This window comes from Mustela putorius, unplaced genomic scaffold (assembly GCF_011764305.1).
Source record: "Mustela putorius furo isolate JIRA1106 unplaced genomic scaffold, ASM1176430v1.1 tig00003987_pilon_pilon_pilon, whole genome shotgun sequence".
NCBI classification, from domain to species: Eukaryota; Metazoa; Chordata; class Mammalia; order Carnivora; family Mustelidae; genus Mustela; species Mustela putorius.
This window is the reverse complement of record NW_025422126.1, coordinates 3676576-3699097: the sequence shown is the minus strand read 5'-3', so window position 1 is coordinate 3699097 and position 22522 is coordinate 3676576. Positions and strand designations below refer to the sequence as shown.

At 53.1% G+C, this 22522-nt stretch overlaps 1 protein-coding gene across 11 annotated transcripts in view; it reads left to right on the top strand.

The window, feature by feature from the left end:
* Nucleotides 1-22522, top strand: part of ARAP1 (ArfGAP with RhoGAP domain, ankyrin repeat and PH domain 1) — a 61954-nt gene that overhangs the window by 6798 nt on the left and 32634 nt on the right. For 8 of the 11 annotated variants that reach the window (XR_006604215.1, XR_006604213.1, XR_006604212.1 and 5 more), the window contains exons 2-3: nt 10483-10566; nt 14075-14644. Coding sequence is in view for 4 of the 11 variants with exons in the window: in XM_045071428.1 (XP_044927363.1) it covers nt 14118-14644 (527 nt within the window). In the remaining 7 variants the exon portion in view is untranslated. Of the gene's footprint in view, nt 1-5828; nt 5934-10482; nt 10567-14074; nt 14645-19007; nt 19339-22522 lie in introns of those variants that run through there. The other 3 variants (XM_045071433.1, XM_045071432.1, XM_045071429.1) reach the window with 2 other exon arrangements.

Below are 22522 nucleotides of genomic sequence, written 5' to 3'. Positions count from 1 at the left end.
GGACATGAACCAGGACACTCATTTGCCTCTACCGCCAGTGACCCGAAAACCCAGAACCCACATTTCTCAGCGAGGGGCCTGCCTAGCTCGGTAGAGTTAGGGCATTGCTGCGGTATCTCTGAGGTTCCCCGAGGGACCGGACCCTCTCACTTCTTCCAAGGAACAGGCTAGTGGAAGGGGGTCCAGTCTGGTGCACCTGGGGCCTGGCCCTAACTTGTCCTGGGGCCCTGGTTAGTTTAGTTTCTTGCACTTCTTTGGGGTTCACTTTCCTCTCTGAAGGAGGGGAGGACTGGGTAAGGTGGTCCCCCGTGCCTGAGGAGTGGGTGGTTGGTGGGTGTGGAGTGCGGGAGGAAGGCAGGCCTGCAGTCTGGCAGGCAGGAGACTACTGCTATACCTGGTGGGCACTAGGGAAACGGGAGGTGGCTGATCAAGGAGGCTGGAGGCCAGGTTTGAGCCACAGTCTGGCCACTGATTGCAGTATGACCTCAGGCAAGTCCTTACTTGCCTGGGAACTAATTTCCAAGTACAAAACTAGGAGATATTCATTCATTCAGCAGATATTCACTGCCTGCCTGCCGGCCTCAGGCTGGATGCAGGGGAATCAGACTCTTGTTCTGCTTTCAAGGAGCACCCAGCCAAGTCTGTGGTGAGACAGTCACAGATAATGACATCCCTGCATGATGAGGGCTGTGGCCATGGGAGTCAGAGACTGCTTCCTGGAGTAGGTGACTCTTGAAGTTGACACTTGAACTTCAAGTGAACTTGAAGCTCTGCCTTGAAGAGCAAGGTAGAGTGATGTTGTAGGCAGAAGGAATGGTATAAGCAAAGACCTGGAGGTCAAGTGTCAGGCAGTGCGAGTGGAGGGAATGAGATGGGAGAGGAGTAAGTGGCAGGAGCCAGGGGGTGGAGGCCCTTTGAACCCCACCAGATGACACAGAAAGTCATGGAAGGGGTAGTCAGGGCAGAGGGGGCGGGGCCAGCCTCAGAGACTCCTGGAAGTCCGAGGAGGTTCTGACCTGCTCTGGGGAACAGTTGCCCAGTGGGCAGCAGTGTTGGGGGGTATTGTCTGAGAGTCAGCACTTCCTCTCTACGGGTGAGGGCTCCCTGAGCAATGTTTATCAGGCCAGCACAGCAGGAAGTGGCTGGGGCAGCTTCAGGTGGAGAGAAGGGGGAAGCCCAACCGCAGAGGGGGCCAAGGAACCTCAGAGTTGAATCTTTGACTCCTAGAACTCCACTGTGAACCTTGACACCCACCTTGTCCAACCATCCCTCTCCTTACCCAGGTCGCAGGCCCTTGTCCCAGGCTCCTGACTGAGGTGAGCCAGGCCTTTGTGGACGTCCATTCCTCCATCCCTCCAGGGACCGGACACTTCTAGCCACTGGGGATAGGGCTGTGAAAGAGACAGCACCCCTGTCCTCTGGTTAAGGAGACGGACAATGAACAAATAAATGTGTAACGCAGTAGTCCAGTGCCCCAACAGTGGTGCAGGCATCCAGGTCTGTAACCCCCCAGTGATAAAGCTGAAAGATGACACAGGGTCAGGGACTCAGGGGGCACATTTTTAGGCAGAGCATTCAGGGAAGGAAGGCCTTGCATTTGAGAAAGTGCTGGGAAGAGCATGGGAGTGAGTCATGGGATGTCTGGACGAGCATTCCAGGCAGAGGACCTCCAGGGCCCAGCTCTGAGGTTAGCGCACACAGAGTGGGTGGAATAACAGCGAGGAGACAGAGGCAGTGGGGATGGACTACACACAGCCTGCTAGACCTGTGTGGCTGTGGTGTTTACTGAGGGAGGTAGAAAGTCACTGGGGAGTGAGAGCTGGTCAGATTTGGGCTGTGTTTTGAAGGTATGCATTTATTTCTCACAAGTCTGCATGGTAAAACTCTCATAATCCCTATTGTGCAGATGATGAAACAGAGACTCAGAAATTTTATGAATTCCCAGTCTCCTAGCAGCCGGCACCCCTGTGCACCTGCCAGCCCCCCACCCTGTAATCCATCCTGGAAGTGCCTTCTGTCTGGACAGTAAGGGCAGATGTCTTAGCATTGGCCTTCAAGGCCCTTCTCAGCCTGTGCTCATGCTCCCTCTCTCTTGCCCACCCGACCCCTTTTGTCCTCCCTGCTCTCTGCCTGTCTCTGCGCTGTCCCCTCTGAGGAGATGGAATAGAAAGAGGGACCCAGATGCTGGCTCAGATGCTGGCTCCTGTGTTATTTTAGGCAGGGTACTTAACCTTTCTGAGGCTTAGTTTCTTTCTCATCCATAAGGTGGGCTAAAACCACTCACTTTCTAGATTGTCACGAGGGTGGTATAAAGCAGTCCCCACACTGTGTTTAGCACAGTGCCTGGCAGATGGAGAGCCTTCCATAATCACCACCTTTGTTGTTTTAGGCAGGGATGGCCAGGCTGGGGAAGTGGGTGAGAATGTTCTCCGGGAGTTGGAGAGGGGAGGCTGAGTCATGGAGTCTTCCCATCTTCTGTCCGACTCTGTAGTTGGGAAGGCTGAGGTCACATATCACACTGGAGGCCAGAGCCTGTGTGGCTGGTACCTGGTCTCTGTCTCTTTGCCAGCGCCCACCCTGCCAGTCTAATCACCTCTACCCCATCAACACAGGTAGCTTCCCCCTTTTGGGTGTTAGCAGCAAGCGGTCTGCTTATCTTTGGGCTTCTCCATTCCAGTGGCCACCGAGGGAGAGGGAGGCTCCGGTCCCTGCCCTCCTAGGCTGCTAGTTCTAGGGTGCAGGGGAGCAAAGTCTCTTCTCCCAGGTAGGTAGGCGCATCAGGTTTGGGGGCAGCTCAGAGAGGATGGAGTCAGGTGGCTTTCTGTCCCTCTCCCAGACCAGGGCCAAAACTAGCCCTCAACCCTTCTGAGGGTCCCACCATGTGACTGGTTCTGTCTGCTCCAGCTGCCTGGGAGCCCATTGCCAGCCCCATATACTCCCACCCACCATGTGGTCAGCCCTGTTTCTTTCTGTTTCTGCCTCATTTATAGTGTTAAGAGGCCCCCGCTGTCCCCACCACTTCCTGCCATAGGGAGCAGTGGACACAGAGGAGGATCTTGCTGGAGTCACCCTGTGGCACCTCTGGCCCAGCCCTGCCTGGGCAGCCCCCAGCTGAGGAGGGGACGATCTATGCCTGAGGTCAGGGAACCAGACAGAGCCCTCTGTGCTCCTGCTGGGAGTGTCCCAGGTGTCACGTGCTACGTCTGAACAGTGAAGGGCTGGGGCATGGGGAAGGTGGGTGTGGGTCAGGGCTGTGGAGTCCGGGTTAGGTGAGGAGCTCTGCCTTGGGGGGTGGGGGCGGGTTACAGGGTAGGCTGCAGGGGTGTGTTGGCTGAACGGGGTGCAAGGGCTAGAAGCAGGGAGGAGGGCCCAGAGATCCCGGCCTGCAGGAGAGGCCTGAGGTGGATGGACGCAGTGGGGATGGAGAGGGAGGTATGTGTCAAAACAAGGTAATGAGGAGGCCTAGGGGAAATGGGAGGGAGTGGCTCAGAATGGTCCTGACCGATCTGTTTGGGGGTGAGAGTACATGGTCCGCCAAGGGGGATTCGAATGTCACAGACTTTTTGACAAGGCCTAAACCCCAAATCATTTAACTTTCAGTTTCGTTAATTTGCAAGTGAGGCACTCCAGATAATCACACTTGATTCCATACCTTCCTTCCCAGCTGACCCTCTCCGGGGTGGGGCTTGGGCATGAGGGGGCTCCTTGACGGTCAGGGCTAGGATGGGGTCAGGTGCTGTCTAGAGGACAAACCACGGGACTCTGAAGTCTCATGTTTACTAATGGCCCTCAGTCCATTTCCCATTTGAAAGCCCTTGGGCTGCACTCTGCCACTGGCCCTCACGTCCTGGTAAGGGGGACCTTATCTGCTAGGTGGTGTCTTAGACTTTCTGACTTTCTGGAGGATAAGGTCATGATGGAGGGAGGAAGTGAGTTTGGGGGTCTCAGTTTTTCTTTCTTTCTTTTTTTTTTTTTTTAATATTTTGTTTATTTATTTGACAGAGATCACAAGCAGGCAGAGAGGCAGGCAGAGAGAGAGGAGGAAGCAGGCTCCCCACTGAGCAGAGAGCCAGATGCGGGACTTGATCCCAGGACTCTGGGATCAGACCTGAGCTGAAGGCAGAGGCTTTAACCCACTGAGCCACCCAGGTGCCCCGGGGGTCTCAGTTTTTCATTCTCCAGTCCAGATGGCCCAGGAAATCAGCTTCATTTGTAATTGTTTTCTTAGTCATCTACTCATGTTACATTTAAACTCATGAAGGTGCTTTTTAATAATGGTTTTGAAGAATAAGTTGGGAACAAACTCAATTCTTTTTTTTTTTTTAATTTTTAAATTTTTTATTTTTTATATAAACATATATTTTTATCCCCAGGGGTACAGGTCTGTGAATCGCCAGGTTTACACACTTCACAGCACTCAATTCTAACAGACTTAAGATACTTTTATCTTTTTTGCCTTCTAATTATAAAAGCGATACATGACTATGAAAACTTTAAACAGTACAGACATGAGGGTTTTAAAAGTGATAGTCTTTCAAGATTGGGGTGGGAGTTAAGGCTAGGCCTGAAATTGAGCTCAGCGATGTCTGCTGTCCCCTAGTCTTTAATGCACCACAGGCACGAATAAAACTGGTTTTATATTTTTAGGGGTGATGCTGAACCAGCTGCCCCGAGGAGGCTGTTTAAATGGCCTGCCTCTCACCAGGTCCACTGTGTGCAATGTGCCTGTTGTGCCCTGTACCAGGGTATCTGGTTGGGAGGGGTGAGGTGAGAGCTGGGAGAGGGGTACTGAAACCTAGCCTGTCCTCTTTGCTGAGCTGCAGGTCATGCTGTGGGGCTCCTGAAGGAAGAGGCATTTTTTTTCTAATTTGCTCAAGGGCCACACCTAGGTTGAAGGGTAGCCTTGCTTTCCCTGGAGAGTACATGGTGGGGTGGGCATGTGCAGTGCACGGGGCCACCCAGACAGAAGTCCAGGGGGCAGTGGGGTATCTCTAGAGCCCTGCATGGGGATGTGGCTGGAGGCAGGGTGTGAGAGTCACTGGGAGCTAGGGTAACGGAGAGCTCCAGGGTGCTGCAGGGTCCAGACTAGAGCCTGGCAACAGGGCCAGCACGAAGGGCTCCGCTGGTCAGGACTGGCCAAATCCTTGGGCCTTAGGAACAGGAAGTGTCTGTCTTTGCAGGCAGAGGAGGGAGTGGATGACGAATGAGTGTGGTCTCTGGTACATATATGGTGACGTGTCATAGTCATCTGGATGACAGCTCTGCTTTATGGAGGGGGAAACTGAGGTTCATAATGTGACAAGACTCGCCCAGCACTTAAGGCCAGAATTGACAGAGCCAGGACTGGAGCCCAGACTTGCTTTGCCTCCTGGGATGGAATGGGCTCTGACCTGGAGCCCCAGGGACTCACCGGTGAGGCCACTCTTCATGCACCCAGATGCTGGGGCCCCGACCCAGTCCTCACTGTCCTCAGTGTTGCTCCTCATCTGCCTCAGTCACTCTTGAGACCCCAGAGGACCCCAGACGCGGCTCACACCATGGATGGGATAGGGTAGAAGCCTGGTGCCTGGGCAAGTGACAGGCAGAGATTCGGAGTGGCGGCGAGGCAGGGGACTTCAGTATAACTCTTTGGGTGCAGTATGCAGTGGCCCTCCATCCCAGAGAGATAGGAAGTGGGCTTCTTGGCCCAGGGATCAGTGAGCTGCCTGGCTGAGGGCCGCACCTGCTGCCTTGCCTCGCCGGGAGGGAGGGAAATAGCTGCGGCCGCAGGCGGGGGCCACTTCTGCACCCTCTGCGCCGGGAACCCCGCCCCCACCTAGTTCCTCATATCTGAGGGAAGTGTCTCCAAAGCCCCTGGCCTGATTAGCGGCCTGGTTAGCGGAGTCCCAAGAACGCCCAGGAGGGTGGCGGATGCGATGTGGCCCTGCCCACAGGTATCACCTGGTGACTGGGCAGAAGGGAGCGGTTGGGGGACACCGGGCATCGCGGGGCAGAAGGGCAGTTGTATGTAGTCGGGTGGTTGGTAGGGAGTGTGGGGGCTGAAGGGTGTGTGCGCAGTGGAGAGGCAGATCAGCTGTGCGGCTGCCGAGTGGTGTGCAAGGTGTGTCCCTCAGGGCTGTGTGAGGTGTAAGTTGTGGTAAGGCTAGGTTGTGGTTTGTAGACCTGGTGGAGGCTGCATGAGTACTGTTCTTGGTTCCTGTGTGGGACGTTCTGAGGGGTTTCCTGAGGTCTGGATGCTAGGGTCCCTGACTGGCCTGCCTGGGGCAGCAGGGGAAGGGGGAGGGGAGGGTGTGCTGGGGAGGACAGAGGGAGTGTGGAGCCTGGGCCTGCCTTTCTCTGCCTCTTTTCCCCCCATCACTGGGCCTTCCTTTGAACCCAGAGTGTAGCTCTATGCAGAGGCGGCCTGAAGATGCCATCCTGGGAAGGGGGGGCGGGGGCAGGGTCTGGGCTGAGGGGACCTCAGAGCCCAATGTGGAAGGAGTTGGGACGTTCAAGGCTGCCCTGACTCAGGCCTGACTCACCATGCATATCAGAATGCAAAGGAGGCTCCCAACCCTGTGGGAGTCCCCAGACCTGTCGGGGTGTCACTACCATCCTCTCACCTCCCCCGTCCCTGCCCACTGAAATCACCCTGTCTCTGGAACTGCCAGGTCCTTTCCTATCCCTCAGCCTTGCACACTCGGTTCCCTTGGGCTGGAAACGCAACCTCCTACTTCTTCAAAGCCCAGCCCAGGAGTCCCTCTGAAAGCCTCTCCAACTGGACTAGACAGAGGAGGTCACGTTCTCGGAAGGCCCTGTTGACTCCAGCAAGTGACCTGACCTGGGCAAATTTCCACCCCACACAGCTTCCCTGAAATGGGGCAAGGATCTCAGGCCTGGGGGTTGTTATGAGGATAAGTGAGATAAGGGTGGAAATTTGGCAAGGGCTGGGCATGCAGTAGGCACTTAGGAAATGGAGGAAGTAGGAGTGTGCCTGCCCCTTGGGCTGCCTTCCTGCTGGACGGGTAGGTATGGCGCAAGGGATTCTGGGCTGGAACAGAGAAGGGGCAGTGAGATTTAAACTGTGATGGGGGTCAAAATGGTCGTCAGAGGACAGAAGGTGAAAGGTTGGCCGCCAGCAAGAGAGACTCAGGTCAGACCAAAAGAAGGACCGACTGGCAAGGATTAATGATTCTGGATGACTACCTCTGGACTGAGTGCCCCTGGGCCAGCCAGGCCCTGGACTCCATTGTGGAGAACAAAGGGAAACAGAAGGGGTGCAGACCCTCAGGATACCCCAGGCCAGGTGGGGGTTAGGTGGAGGTGGACCTCCATGAATGGAACAACTAGAGGCAGATCAGGAACAGCGCCCAACTGCAGGGCTCAGCTTCCCAGGTTTAGGAGCCCAAGGTGGTTGGTGAGGGAAGACTTGCTGGAGAAGGCAGTCTGGAGTCAGCACCTGAAGGTGGGGGGCTGTGGCTCATTTACTCATTGTCAGCAGACATTTTCAGGGGTCCCCTATGCTCAGCTGCTGCCTGGTGCAAAAAGCAACATGGAGGGAGTCTTGGGCCAGCCCAGCCTGGCTGGGGCTTGGGTTAGGGCTTGGGTTACGTCAAGTAACTTCCTCTCTGTGGGTGTTGTTTCTTCATTTGTAAATGTCGCTGCTGCTGGAGCAGGTCGAATGACAATGACTAGGGGCTGGACTTAGCGGTTTTGAGCTGGAGTGGGATCTTAATTGGCACAGCAGAGGGGAGCTGGAGGGAGACAGGAGAAGCGGGGCAGAGTGGGGTGGTGGGGTGTTGAGGCTTGAGCTGGGCCCTTGGGGTAGAGGAGGAGGGGAACCCCCCATTTTGTGGCCTTGCTGTCACATTAGGACGACACTCCCCTCTGTCAGGTCCCTGCTCTCCTGGGAGTGGAGACTCAGAGATGTGTCACAGTAGCTGGAGGGCATACACCTCCAAACCAGGGCCAGGATTAGGGTACAGTTAGTGTGCCACTTGCCCTGGGCACCAAGTGTAAGGGGTGGGGATGGGCAAAAAGTTCAGTATTCAAGATAATATTTTTTAAGCTGTATTTTTTAAAAATCAAAATAATTGAGAAAAATCTAAGGTAAGATACCAAAATTTTAAATAAAGAGGTTTACTATTGCCAATTCCTTCTTGGCCTCAGACTCCAGTAGGGCCCAGCTGGGCACTGCTCCAAACTTCTTTTTTCAAGGAGCTTCCTCCTCCAGGATGCCTTCCCTGACCCTCAGCCTGGTGAGGGCCCTTTGGGCTATTTTCATTGGCTGGATGGTGTCTGACCCCCTCAGGCCTGAGCTTCCTGGAGAGCCAGTCCAGGTCTCTGAGGTCAGGTTTGTGCTTCTAGTATCTTGAATGAGGTGTCCTAGAGGGGTGTCAGGGTGGGTCCCTGCGTCTGACCTCGGTCTGAAGTCTTTAGTGCAGGAATAGGAACTTGAGGGAGGCCCCGGAGGAGTCTGACCCATTCTCAGGGTTGGAAGTGGTTTCCTGTTTCCCAACTCTGGTCATTCCAGTAGCATGGTTGGGGACCCAGTCATTCACGTTGAGTCTTTAGAATGGGACCCAAGGTGGAACAGGCGCTCTCTTGGTGTTCATGATCACTTTTGAGAGGCAGGAAGCAGAGTGGCCAAGAATGCAGAGTTGGGAGCATCTGGTGGCATCATCTGGTGAGGGTCTGACTCTTGGTTTCGGCACCAAGTCTACTCGAGATTCTCTCCCTCTCCCCCTGTCTCTCCTGCTTGTGCTCGCTCTCTCTCTCAAATAAATAAATAAATCTTAAAAAAAAAAAGAATCCAGAGTTAGACTATCCAGGAGAAATGCATTGTGAGCCACAAGAGCAATTTAAAATTTTTTGAAATTAATTTTAATGTATTTAATCTAAATATCCTAAATAGTATACTTTCATCATATAATAAATAGAAACAATAGAGATGTTTTGTCTTCTTGGTTTTTGTACTAAATCTTCAAATTCCAGTGTGTACATTATACAGCACACCTCTTTATGTGGTGATGTCTTCAGGGCTCGTGGCCTTGTGGGGCTACCGCTGGTTACTGTATTAGAGCAGATCTAAGACTATATTCAAGCTGCCCCTTCCTAGCTGTGTAACTTTGGGCAAATTATTTAACTTCTCTGTGCCTCAGTTTCTTCATCTTCTACTGTGAGCTGTGTACCTCATAGGGTTGCTGTGAGGATTCAGGAAGTTAATAAAAACTGCTTAGATACCTGGTGTATAATGACTATTTAGGTTGTCTTTTATTTAAAAAAAAAAAAATGTCCTTTGAGTAGCACTGCCATTCTTTGCCAATTCTTTCTGAGGTACTAATTACCTGAAGTTTATTTTTAAAATGCTTTGAAGGGGCACCTGGGTGGTTCAGTCGTTAAGCGTCTGCCTTCAGCTCAGATCATGATTCTGTGGTCCTGGGATGGAGCCCCGGGTTGGGCTACCTGCTCAGCAGGGAGTCTGCTTCTCCCTCTCCCTCTGCCCTTCCACCTGCTTATGCGCTCTTTCTCTCTCTCTCTCTCAGATAAATTACTAAAATCTTCAAAAAAATACTTTTGAAACATATATCTACTTGAGCCCCATCCTAAGTAGCTGTAGAGTCTACTTAGATAAATACTTAGCTAGTACATTCAGATGGTCACAGGTGCACCCTGACCCCACCCTGTGGCAGGAAATGTGCTGTGGCCCATGGTGCCCGTCGACTCCCCACCCTCCTCACACAGCGGAGCCCAGGCCACCTGAGCTTGCTGGGGGCCTGCTCTCGGGAATGGCCAGTTCCTTTTCCTCCTGCCTGGTAATAGTCTCCTTTGGTCCCCCATGCATGTTTAGGAGCTGGGCCTCTGGGGTCTCACACCCGTGCCTCAGTTGCCCCCTCTGCCCTCACCCTACCCCGAGGCTTCTAGCCCCTGCTGAGAGTGTCATGTTTCCCCGCCCCCCACCCCTGCTCCCCACCTCTCACTGACAGGTTCAGCTTTGTAGTGGGAACTGCATCTGGCGATCCCCCCCCCCCCCCCCCCCCCCCCCCCCCCCCCCCCCCCCCCCCCCCCCCCCCCCCCCCCCCGCCAGTCCTCCCTGCGGGTGGCGCAGGCAGGCCCAGCCATTCCCACTGCAGCCTGCCTCTGCACCGCCCAGCCTGGGGACCACACACCGGTCCAGGGAGGCCAGATCATGGGAGGTCCTGACTCCTCTTCGCCATCTGTGCAGCCATTACCTGTCCGCCTCTTCCCTCCCACGAGAAGGCCTTCCTCTGGCTTAACCTTCATGCCCCCCCACCCCCCGCTTCCATTAGACTCCCTGATCCCTTCCTTCTTCCCCTACCATCTACCCATCTCTTGCTTCCTTCCCTCTCTTCTAACTTCCCTTTTTCCTTCCCCTCTTTCTTCCTCTTCCTTTCCTTCTTCCTTCCTCCTCCTCCCGGCATCCAGCAGCTCAAATTGGTTCATGGACTTTCTCCCCCCTCCACCCCTGTTCCTTCCTTACAGATTCCACCGTGGACCAAGATGAGGAGCCATTCAGAGTAGCTGCTGCTCCTGGAAGGATCCCCAGTGTCCTGGGCAGCCGAGCGGGTGAGTTAGGAGGCAGGGGCTGGGGAGCTGGGTTGGGTGTGTTTGGCTAAGCCCCAACTTTGATGTGCAAGAGGTTTCATGGAGGCCAGAGCTCCCAGTTTTCATTTTGAAAATAGGCAGAGAGGCAGGAAGAGGGTGAGGTTAGAGAGCCTCCCAGAAGGGCTTTGAAGGGGTGGGTAGGGCAGGGACCAGCAGGTGGGTGGGCATTGTAGATCACATTCTCTTTTAAATTGTACTTATTTTTTGGAAGGTGGTAGAAAAGTTGGAGGTAAGGAAACATACAGTGAGAGGTAACCCTCCTTCCTTGTCCTCACATCCGCTGGCTCTTCTCCCCCAAGGCAGGCTGGTTCTTTTCCCACAAGGCAGGCAGTTTCTTGTATACCCATCTGGGGTCATTCTTATGTATATGTATATACAGATGGACATATATGTACATTTTTTATTTAACCTAGATGTTTACATAACAAAACACTACTTTGCATATTATTTTTCCACCTAACAAATCCTTACTATCATTTTATATGAGCTTTGGAATCTGCCTAATGGTAATTTTGGAGGGATTGTGTTTTGTGCTGGTTATAGCTTAACCTGGGAAGAACTGATGTCTTCATAATGTGGAGAGCTGGTTTATCCTAGAACATCCAGCGTATTTCTCTTTGTGTCTTCCTTTTGGGGACAGCAGCCTTTTTGAAGAACTCATGTAGTTCAAAATGTAGGTCATTGATAAAGATGTAGAGTGAAAAGTCTCCCTCCCACCAGAGGTGGGTTTCCAAGAAAGCTGATGGAGCCTCCAAGGCCTGGGGAGGGGCCTAGACACTGTGTGCATGTGGTTTTGGAAATTTTTACAAAAGAAAGATATTTTTTGTTTTTCCAATTAAGTTTTTTTTAAAACAGATATGATGGATATAAAGCATTGTATTTTTAGGTATACAACATAATGATTTGATATTTGTGTATATTATGAAACGATAAAGGTATTCTGATACCTTTTATTTTTCTTTTTACAAGAGGGGGGTGGAGGAGGGGCAGAGGGAGGGGGGGAGAGAATCTCAAGCAGGACTCCACACCCAGTACAGAACCCGACACAGGGCTCCATCTCAAGACTCTGAGATCATGACCTGAGCCGAGACCAGGCCTCAGACACTTAACCCACTGAGCTACCCAAGCGCCCCGAGTTTCTTCATTTTTTTAAGGCTGCTAAGTATTTTACTGTATGACTACACCATAATTTAGTTAACCGTTCCCTGTTTGGTGGGTATCTTGGTTATTTCCAATCTTTTGTTATTGTACACATCACTGGTGCCAGTCACCTTGGAAGACTGTAAGATAAGTAAGTGCCTAGGGGGTGGCTGGATCAAAGGGTGAAAGGGCTTGGGGTTTTCATAGATAGCTATTGTGGCTTTAATTGCCCTTCCCAGAGGTACCTCCCACTAGCTGGTAGGGGAATGCCTCACCGGGTCACCTCCTCGGGTCACCTCGTGGTGTGAGGAGGTTAAGTTAGTTTTCACATGCTTGAGAACCAGTTACATTTTCATTTTCCTCCACCTATTTCTTATTTCTAGGTGCTCTTCAGTTTTTAGGAAAATTGGTCGGTTCTGTGTCTGGGATATGGGAGGCATATGTCCTCTGACTTGTTGTTTATCTCTTGACTTTGTTTATGGTGCATTTTTATTATGCAGGAATGTTTGTTTTTTATATAGTGGAATATTTTACTCTTTACCTAACTGGGTTTGCATCATTTCCAAAAGGCTTTTGCCTCTCTGAGAAAATATTTTAAATCCTTTCATGGTTTTATTTTTTTATAATGAAATCTTTGATCTGCCTGTGATTTATTCTGGTGTAAGGTGTGAGGTAGGGAGACTAACTTTGTTTCCAGATTGTTCTGCAGCTGTCCCAACAATTTAATAATGCATCTTTTCTCCACTAGTTTGAAGATGTTACTTTTATTGGACACTAAATGATTTTATGTATTTAGATCTATTTTTGAACTTTCTGTTTTGTTTGATTCATCTGTTCCAGATGCTGGTAACATGTACTATTTTAATTACTATGGCTTTATATGTTTTAATATGTGGTGAGGCTGGTTCCCACCCTTTACCCTTCTTACCCCCCACACCCTGCTTCTAGAATTTTCCTGGCTCTTTCTGCTTGTTTACTTTTCCGCATGAATTTTCAGATTTGGTTGTCTAGGTGCCCTCCCCCCTTTTCCAGAACTTTGTATGTATTTAATAGAATTGTGCATATTTATAAATTAACTGAGAATTACTATCTTCATGGTGCTTTCTACCCAGGAGCATACCATGTCTTTCCATTTGTCTAGGTCTCTTCTTTTTGCCTCTTCCTACAGATCTCACATCTCGCACAATTCTTTTTATGTTTCTTCTTAGTGTTTTAGGTTTTATAATGCTGTTGTAAAGGAGGCTCTTCCTCCTGGTTCCTACCTGGTTATTGCCTATAAATATTCATTCTGTTCTGTTAGCTTTGAATCCAGCTCACTTGCTATATTCTTAAATTTTTAATCCCATGATTAATAATAATCACTCATGAAATGGATATCCTTGTTTCATGCCTGACTTTAACGGAAATTTTTTCCAGTGTTTTCCCATGAAGCAAGGTGCTGATTTTTAGTTTAAGGAAGTATCGATATATTTCTATTTTAGTAAGATTTTTGTTAAGTACACTGGACGTTGTGCTTTGTCATTTGCTTCTTTGATATGTGTAGAGATGATCTGGTGAATTGCTGTTTTGATTTACTAATATCCTTCTCTCTGTGTCATCTGTCTCTTGCCTCTTGCCAGGCCAGGAGTTCTGGAGTGCAGGCGTGGGGCCTGAGTCCCTATCGCCCAGGGCAGGCTCTCTCCAATAAACAAATGAGGGGATGGCCTTTCCTATACATTAACCCCTTTGGTGGTGAGAGGGGTGATTCATTCACAGGGCCAGGACCCCAGAGGCTGGGTGATGCTGGCTTCACTTAATTCCTGGAGCATTCTGCTTCCTCCAGGGGCATGGAGAGGGGATGAAGCTCAATCCCTACATGGGGCCTGCAGGGAGACTAGCAACCCCACCCATACTTGCTAAGCCCCTGGGCCTGGCCATCAGCTGGGAACTGGTGCTTCAGAAGGAACTGGGCCCTTGCCCAGGTCCTGCAGAGGGCAGTAGACACAGCCATTGGCCAGCCTTGCAGCAGTGGCCCTGGCTGTAGATAGGGCTTAGGGGTGGTACCAACTCTGGAGGTCCTGGAGGGCTTCCTGCAGGAGATGTGAGCTGGATGCTAGGAGGCTGCAGGAGTGGGGGTGGCAGGTTTCAGGCAGAGAGAAAAGGCTGTGTGTTCAGGGACCTGGCAGTATCTGGCCTTGCCGGCACAGGGGGCACCAGGGAGAAAGCTTAAGGACAGAGCTTGACCCCATGGCGTGGGAGAGCCACAGAGGGTTGCTAATCAGAAAACTAGGGCTGGGAAACTAGGGCTGGGCAGCTTTGCCTCTCACCTGTGCCTGTCTTTCTGTTGCAGGTCTGGACAGGGCCCCGCTGGCTGGCCTCTGCTAGCAGGAACCATGGCGGAGGCCCGGGATGTAGCGCTGTCTGTGACTGAGTGGCTGAGGGCGCTGCACCTAGAGCAGTACGCCGGGCTCTTCGAGCAGCACGGACTGGTGTGGGCCACGGACTGCCAAGGCCTCAGTGATGCCCGCCTGCTGGACATGGGCATGCTGCTCCCTGGTCACCGCCGCCGCATCCTGGCAGGCCTGCTGCGCACCCACACACCCCCCACCCCTGCACCCCGCCCCAGCCCACGGCCTGTGCCCATGAAGCGGCACGTCTTCCGCTCACCGCCTGCGCCCGCCGCCCCTCCTGCCGCGCCAGCGCCCGTGGAGCCAGAGCCCAAGGCTGGAGAGGAAGAGGGGTTGCCCACTGCCCCCCCCATCCCACCCCGGAGGAGCTGCCTGCCACCTGCCTGCTTCTCCGCCCCACTTGCAGCAGTCCCAGACCCTGCGCTGCCCCCGCTGCCTGCCAAGCGCCACTTGGCAGAGTTAAGTGTTCCACCCGTGCCCCCCCGCACGGGGCCCCCACGCCTGCTAGTGAGGTGAGTGGGTGCCATCTGTGGTGGGAGGCGCCTTGGTCAAGGATCCTAGAAAGCGGAGGGGGCATTTGTGGCCTTCGGCCCTGGGGAAGGAAGGCTCCCTCAGTGGAGGGAACGGCCTGTGTAAAGCTCGGAGGTGGGAGGCACGGTCAGCGGGTGCACTCTGAGCAGACTGGAGCTAAACTGCTGGGTGAGTGGGGGTGAGGCTTGCGGCTGGCCCTGGTGGGACATTCTGTGAAGGCCAGGTGGGAAGCCAGGAAGGTTTCAAGCAGAACGATCCGATAAAAGCTGAATACTAATAAGATGCTAGGGGCTGGTGAGGCTGGTGGAGGAGGAGGCTGGGTGACAAGTGACAGGTCCCAGGCTCTCAGGAGAGGCCCCCACTTGGGCTGTGCTAATAAGGTTGGAGAGAAGTAGGCAGATTGGAGTGAGAGGTTGGCCCTGGAATGGGTGAACCTTGGGCATGGCCTAGACATAAGCAGAGATGGCACAGGTTGCTACATAGAATCCATGATTCCATCTTGGGTGGAGAGTGGTGCCATTCCTAATCGGGGGATCCAGGGAGAGAAGTGTACCCAGAGAGGAAGGCTGGAGTTCTGTTTAGGGCCTGGTCAGTATGAGATGCTGGGAGATGGGAGTACATTCCAAGTCAGTAGGTAGCATGTGGAGGAAACAGTCTAGGATGATGAGCTTGCCGCCCCGGGGGCTGGGGGCAGGAATTGCCCTGGGCCTGGTGCTTGTGCTCCTGTCTTCCCCCTCTTCACTGCTCCAGCCACATGTCCCCAGATCCTAGGGACACCTCTCAGGCTGCAGCCTACACATTCTCCCTCCTCATCAGAATTGTTTTCCCCTTTCCTGGTCCCCATACTCCTCCGTTTCCTTGAGTTCCCTCCTACTTCTGTGGATGGCCTATTTTAACCTCCTTCACATATGCCTTCCCTTCTTGCCATTTGCTGGGATGCCCATCTGGGAGGGAGCATCCCCAGCTGGTGCTGGATATGTGTTCACGTGTGTAATGGAGATGACTGCAGTACTTGGACCCAGGTCAGCCTAATCTGGGAAGGCTTCTTGGAGGAGGAAGGGATGGGTATAGGGAGATCTCCCTTTCCCTACTCTTGGGCACTGTGCTGGGTGCTTCATTTACACAATCTTGTTTGATTCCTGCTCACATCTTCTGGGGGATTTGTGTCCTGTTTTCAAGTAGGGAAACCGAGGCTCAGAAAATGGAGAGGAGCACTAACTGGATCCATGTCGAGTGCGTGCTCGGGGAGCTCCTATGGGAGGGTCCGGGAGGTTTTTCCCACCCAGAAGAGGGCTCTGATAGTAAGGGGGCCTTGAAGGCCAAGCCAGGGCTGTGGTGTTTTGAGGTTTGATTGCTGGAAGCACGAAAAGGGTTTTTGGCTTTCCTGGGTTTACACAACTAGGAATGGTACTAGGTATACCCCTAGGAGCTTGGCGCACAATGTAGATTGGAGTTTTCTGGAGCCTTTATGCCCTCTAGTGGCCATTCTTATACATGCATGAACCGTTTTTTTCTTTTTTAATTTTATTTTTAAAGATTTTATTTATTTGAGAGAGAAAGCGTGCTTGAGAGAGCATGAGGTGGGTAAGAATGGGGGCACGAGTGGGGTGGGGGAGGGGCGGAGGGAAAGGGAAAAGCAGGCTCCCCCTATCCCCAGCAGAGGGCCTGACCTGGGGCTTGATCTCAGGACCCCGGGATCACGACCTGAGCAGGAGGCAGAAGCTTAACAATTGAGCCACCTTGGCATCCCTCTCCATTTCTGTTTCCTTTCATTCCATCATCATGGAGGGGGCTGAGAGAGAGAGAGAGCATAGGTTTGTATGTGTGTGTGTGTGTGTCTTTGTGAGTCTGTGTCTGTCCATCTGTCTCTAGGGATAGGAATAGGTGAACAAGGACAGGAGACAGGACCCTGTCCATTAGAAGCTCAGGAGGCAAACCTCCCATTGAGGGAATGGAGACCTGGATTCCTGTATCGGAGGCAGAATACCTGGGGCAGGCCCAGCTAGCTGTGTGACTGATGGCCAGCGGCCCCTCTGGGCCTGTTTCTCTACTGGGTATCCTCCTTAGCCCTCCATGGCCCTCCTGGTACCAACGTCTGCGGACAGGAGACTTGTTCAGTAGAGCAAGCGTCCTGTCTATGCCCCAGAGTACCAGCCCCCACTCTTCAGAGTTTCATTCTGAACTTAGTCACTTAGCTGACCTGTGGGGCAGGCCAGGCCTCCATGCTCAGGAGTCTGGCCCGTTATAGCTAGAGGACCCAAATTTCATTCCATGGTGAGAGAATTTGTCGATAATTATCCTTTACAATTTGGGCTGTTTCTTCAGACAGAGTGTGATGGGAGGTGAGCTGCCAAGGCTGGCTTCCTTGTCCTGGGGTCTTTGACATTTGGAACGGTGGACATCTCCAGGTCTTAGCACCCTGCCTTCCAGGGCATACAAAATCTTCAAAGCCCAGTGGCAGAAAAACTCACTGCAGATGGAGCTTCATGTGTGTGTAACAGCTGGAGGCTGGGCTGGAGCCTGACCGCTCTCCCTCACAGCCCCTTCCTCTGGACCACAGGCACCATGGGGCACGGCAGAAGGCGATTCAACCTGGCCTGCTCCTGTCCCCTTTGTAGAAGTCCCTTCTTCCTGATGTGGCCTTTGGGTCCTTGCTTGCACCCTTGAGTGACAGGAGTCTCACTCTCTGAATCTTAGGACCTCTTATGCCAGTTCACGAGGTCACCGAGTGAGTACTTCTGCCAGCCTCAAGCCCATCACCAGCCTCCCCAGCGAGATCTGGGGTTATCTGCTGTGTGTGCATGTGTGTACTGGCTGGACATGGGAGGGCATGCCTAGCCAGCATGTAAGTGGGCACCCCTAGGTGTGTGTGTTTGTATAAGCTGTGAAGGTAGTAGTATGTCTGTGTATTTACACTTCTGCCCCAGTTTTCAGGGAGGCCGTATGTGGTCCCCGTATGTCCGCAGGAGTGGGGACTTAAGCGGTTTCACTGCTTACTTGCTCGCGGTGGTGTGTGCGTATTTGAATTCCTCAGGGCCCGTGTGCACACCTCCACGGGCCCATGTGTGCTGGCGTGCTGGGACCTCCAATGGCGTGATTCTGTTTGTGCGTGCATGTGCTGTGGGTAGTGAATTGGCACATGTGTTATTTGTACCCTCCTGGGCATGAGCCAGTGTGTATCCACATGCTGCCCAACCCACTAGTGTCGACTCCATGAGGGCCTGGATTCTGGTGGGTTCTGTTTACTGCTGTATCACCAACACCGGCAACTGTGCCGGGTGCCTAACGCGCCCTCTGGAATTATTTGTTGTGTGCATGAATAGATTAAGACTGACCGAGTCTCAGTGCTGCCCAGTGCTGGCACGGTTGCCACCCACGTGGACTCAGTACCAAGAGTGCCCTCAGCCCACGCTGGACATTAGACAATAGGGTTAAGCGCCCCAAGCTCACCACCCCATATCCCTTCCCACCAAGCGACCTGTATCACCCTAGACATCTCAGGAAGGCTGCAGAGGCCTTCAAGGAGGCAGGCAGCCAATGAGCAGGGACAGGCTTGCCACCTCCCTGCCCCAACTGGGTCAGGACTCTCACAACAAGGCTCACGTGCTGGCTGGCCTGGAAGGACCCTACTTTACCCCTCCAAGACTCTGTATCCCCCACCATTATTAAAAGCCTGGGATAGGAAACTTGTTGATGAGTCCAGAGATAAGGAGAAACTTGCCCAGAGTCACACAGCCCAGCAGAGTAGAAGCCAGTGTTCAGACCCTGCCTCCTGGCCTGGGGCCCAGTCTACTCAGCTCCAGGTACCACAGATGTGAATCCTCTGAGTCTGTTTCCCTGAATGGTAGAGGGGTCTTCTCAGATCCAGAGTTCCAGGGTCCCTCCACAGAGCCCCTATCAGGTGGTGCTAGGCCTCAGTTTCCTCCTCTGATACCTCCCCAGATGCCTAGAGATACCTCCAAAGAGGGAGTATTTGCCCAGAGTGGGCAGCTACCAGCTGGGATCACACTGCACAGCCTCCCACCTGTGCTCCTGCCTGCCCTGCAGCCCAGCCAATCCCTGGTCTTCCTGAAGGCTTATCACTTGTTGCTGGGGCAGAACTTGCTCCCTTCAAAGAGCCTCTTTCCCAGCCTCTTAGGGCCTCCTGTGGGGTGGAGAGGGGCCAGCCAAAGCTAGGGCTTCCTGAGGATCTACTCTGCAGGCCCTGCTAGACAGCAGTGTGGTGGCTTGTCCCATTCCAACTTGGGGAGTGTGGGGGCAGGCCGGGGGCGGGGAGGAAGTGTCTGCCCCAGGGGATTCTGGGTGACTTTTCTCTTTCTCAGTGTTTTCAGGAAGTGTGTTTATTGGCCAGGGCGGCAGGGGGTGGGGGAGGTGGAGAGCAGGAAACCAAGGGGAGCAAGAGCTGGATGTACACACACACACACACACACACACACTCTCTCACACTCACTCTTGGACAGAATCACTTTTACACAGAAACACGCACTCAGACAAGTGATCACAGCCACACAGAGCGGTACCTGGACCCCGACACAGCCTCCGACACACCCGGGGAACAGAGGCCTGGCTGTCTGCCAGACCAGCCCTGCTCAGACAGGCTGCCTGGTCAGGCACATAGCGCTGTCGAGCGGAGCTGTGCGAGTCCTCTGGCCCAGGACCTGGTGGACATCTGAGGGTGAGCAAGGGGCAGCTTTGGGCTGGGCTATCAGCAGAGTATGGGGAGGGAGGCTCCTTTCTGAGGGTCTTTCTGTCCCCTCTGGGCAGGGTTTTCTGTGGTACTCCCTCTGCCCCTCCATTTTTTGTTCTCAGAATTTTCTCTCCTCTTTCACTTTCTCCACATCTTGTTTTTCTCTTGTCCTTTCCTTTTTTCCCCTTCTTTTTTCCGTCCCTCAACCCTGGGCTTTTCAGGCCTACATCTTCCCATAGATCTGTCTCCTGGGCCCGCTGGAAGCCCATGGTGCCTGAGGGACTGTCTCTCTGGCCTCTGTGGGTGTCTGCCCTTCAGGAACCCAGTGCTGATCTCATCCTGGCTTTTCTCGCTATCCAGTACAAAGGTGTTGTGGCTCTAAGCAGCTCTTACCTGAACCCGTTTGCCCTCGCACTGAGTCCAGGGTAATAGGGAGACCTACCGAGGGCTGGCACTTAGTTGGTTTGGTTCCTCCCCGATTTCCCCAGGGCCAATAGAGGGGTGGGTCCCTATGATGTTGGGAGGCTGGGCTCGCCATCCCTCCCCGCAGTTGCTGTGGACCCCTCATGAGCTCAACAACCCTGTGCTTGGGTCCCTGGGGACATAGAGATACCTCTCACTAGCTCCTGCCTGTGCATCCCATCCTGCCCTGTGCCCTTGCGTCATCTTTCCACAGGGCACAGCAGACACCTACCTGTACTTTCTCCTCCTGCCAGAACAGCCTTGAGCTGGGTACTCAAGATGCGGGGGACAGGGTCCAAATGGTCTCGGGCTCCCTTAGGGATGACCTTCTTTGCCCCAGAATCCTCAGGCATCAGCACAGGGCCAGAGCCAGGAAGCATGAAGAGCCATGGGCGAGCTGGGCCTCTGCCTCCTCCTGTCCACAACAGGACAGCTTGCCTGTGGAAAGCTCAGTGTAGGCCTGGGGGCACACCTGCCATGAAGAGCCCAACAGGCTGTGTGAGCTCAGCAGAAGGAGCAGTTGAGTTCCTAGAGGCATGTCCTGAGCACAATGGAGCGGATGATCTAGATCTAGATCATTGTAAGGATTAAATGAAAAGGACTCCAGGAAGAATGCTTAGCACATAGTTGACGCTTAGTAAGTGGTAGCTGTCATTCCAGGGAGAAGTGCTAAGAGCTGAGCGAGCCTTGGTTGTGAGGGTGGATGCCAGGTTAATGGGGCGTTGCTCTGTGGAGGGTAACCACTGCCCTTCTCCAGTGATCGGGATGTGAGTGGGGTGCTGGCCATTCAGTCACAACATGCACTGTCCAAGTCCCCCATCTGTGTTGGGCGTTGTCATGGCCTGGCAAGAGATAGGCTTGGGGGGAATCACAGCATACGCAAGGGCTGAGTACCTATAAGCAAGAGGAAGCCCAGGAAGGGCTTTCCATGTTGTGACCTGGGCACAACGAACAGAACAGAAGCAGGAGAGTGCTGGAGGGGTTGACCTTTGGTTCTCATGATGGAGAAGGAAAGACGGAGCAGCCGCGGAGGAAGCAAGAAGCACAGGAGTGAGGCCTGAGCCCTGTGTAGCCAGAGCATAAATGAGGAAGTGGACAGCTAGGAAGGTTTGCCTCCATGGGAAGGGGAGGTCAGGGTAAGAGACAGAGGTGGTCAGATCAGTGGGCCTCATCCTGCCTCTTGGCCCCGCTGGTGAGAGCCTAGGGATTGAGATTCGGCTGGATCCCTCCCCCTTGAAGGGGCGGAGCCTGTCCCCACCAAGTCCTGTGTGACACTTTCCGGGGACAGTCCTGAATCCAAGATAGGGTGTGGCCCTGGGTCCTTGGTCCTCCAAGGTCAGTGCAGTGAAGCAAACATTGACAGACACAACTATCCTGAATGATCACAAGTGTGGAGACTGGAGGAGCCCCAAGGAGGTCCCAGCACAGCCTAAAGCCTGAGAGGAGGCACAAAATGAAGGGGAAGGATGTACAGTGTGGACAGGGAAGGGACAGATGGGGGGAGCCACATACGCAGATGCCTGGTAATACACGTTTATGGGGTACAGCTCAGGCAGGCATGGCTGGAATATAAGGAATGGATGAGTTCAAGGCCAGCCCGAGGTATTCAGACTACCCTGCTCTGTTGGCCCATCTGTCCTTATGGTGAAGCCTGGCTCCTTTGGCCAGAGGTTGATAATAGACAAAAAGCTCGGAAGGGAGAGCCGGGGACCGCCATGGGGGAGGAGGCTGTGAAGCAGGTTCTTGGCTCAGCCTCCTCCATCGCAGCCAGAGTGGAAAACTTGTCCTGATGAACTGTGGGGATGGCTTTCCTTGCTGAATTGTCAGTAAGCCTGGAAGTAGATCAGACAGGAAACTGAGGCTCAGAAGTAAAGCAGTTTGCTTTGTAAGGTCAAAGACTGACTAGAGTCAAGCTGGGATTTGAGTGGGTTGAGCCAGCTCTGCCAGGTTCCAAAGCTTGGTCTCTTAGCGAGACTGACCACACGTCTCATTTCACCAGGACAGGCCCTGTTTTACCTGTTGCTGTGACATAGTTACTGACAGTATAGACTGTCAGCTATTGTGGTTTATGCAATTTTTTAAAAAAATACTGGGGCGCCTGGGTGGCTCAGTGGGTTGAGCTGCTGTCTTCGGCTTGGGTCATGATCCCAGGGTCCTGGGATCGAGCCCCGCGTTGGGCTCTCTGCTCAGCAGGGAGCCTGCTTCCTCCTCTCTCTCTCTCTGCCTACTTGTGATCTCTCTCTGCCAAATAAATAAATAAAATCTTTAAAAAATATACATATATACAGTTAATTGTATGGTCACTCTATTCTTCCCCATTCTGACTTGGGACCCTCACATATCCCCAAGCCCTCACCTTGAAGGTTGGCTGTGTGTATTTGCCGCAGTTCAGTAAAATGAACCTTCTCAGGCTGCAGTCACATGCCAAGGCAAATCAGCCTCTGCCCCTGTCCAGGAGTGGCCCAGGTTGGCTTCAGGCATAATGGGGGTAGCAGATGTGTCTGCATGTCACTTGGACAAAAGAGAAAGGGTCTGAAAGAACAGGGGAGCCAGCAGGGGCAGAGGTGGGCAGGTGGAGGCCCGCTGAGGTCAGGCTCATTGAGCTGTGTTCTTAGGTACATGTGGGCTTTCCATGGGCTGAGATGGTAGGGAGAGGGTGGTGATGCCGAAGCAAGCGATGTAGGCAAGGTTTGGAGGGGAGGCCACTGTG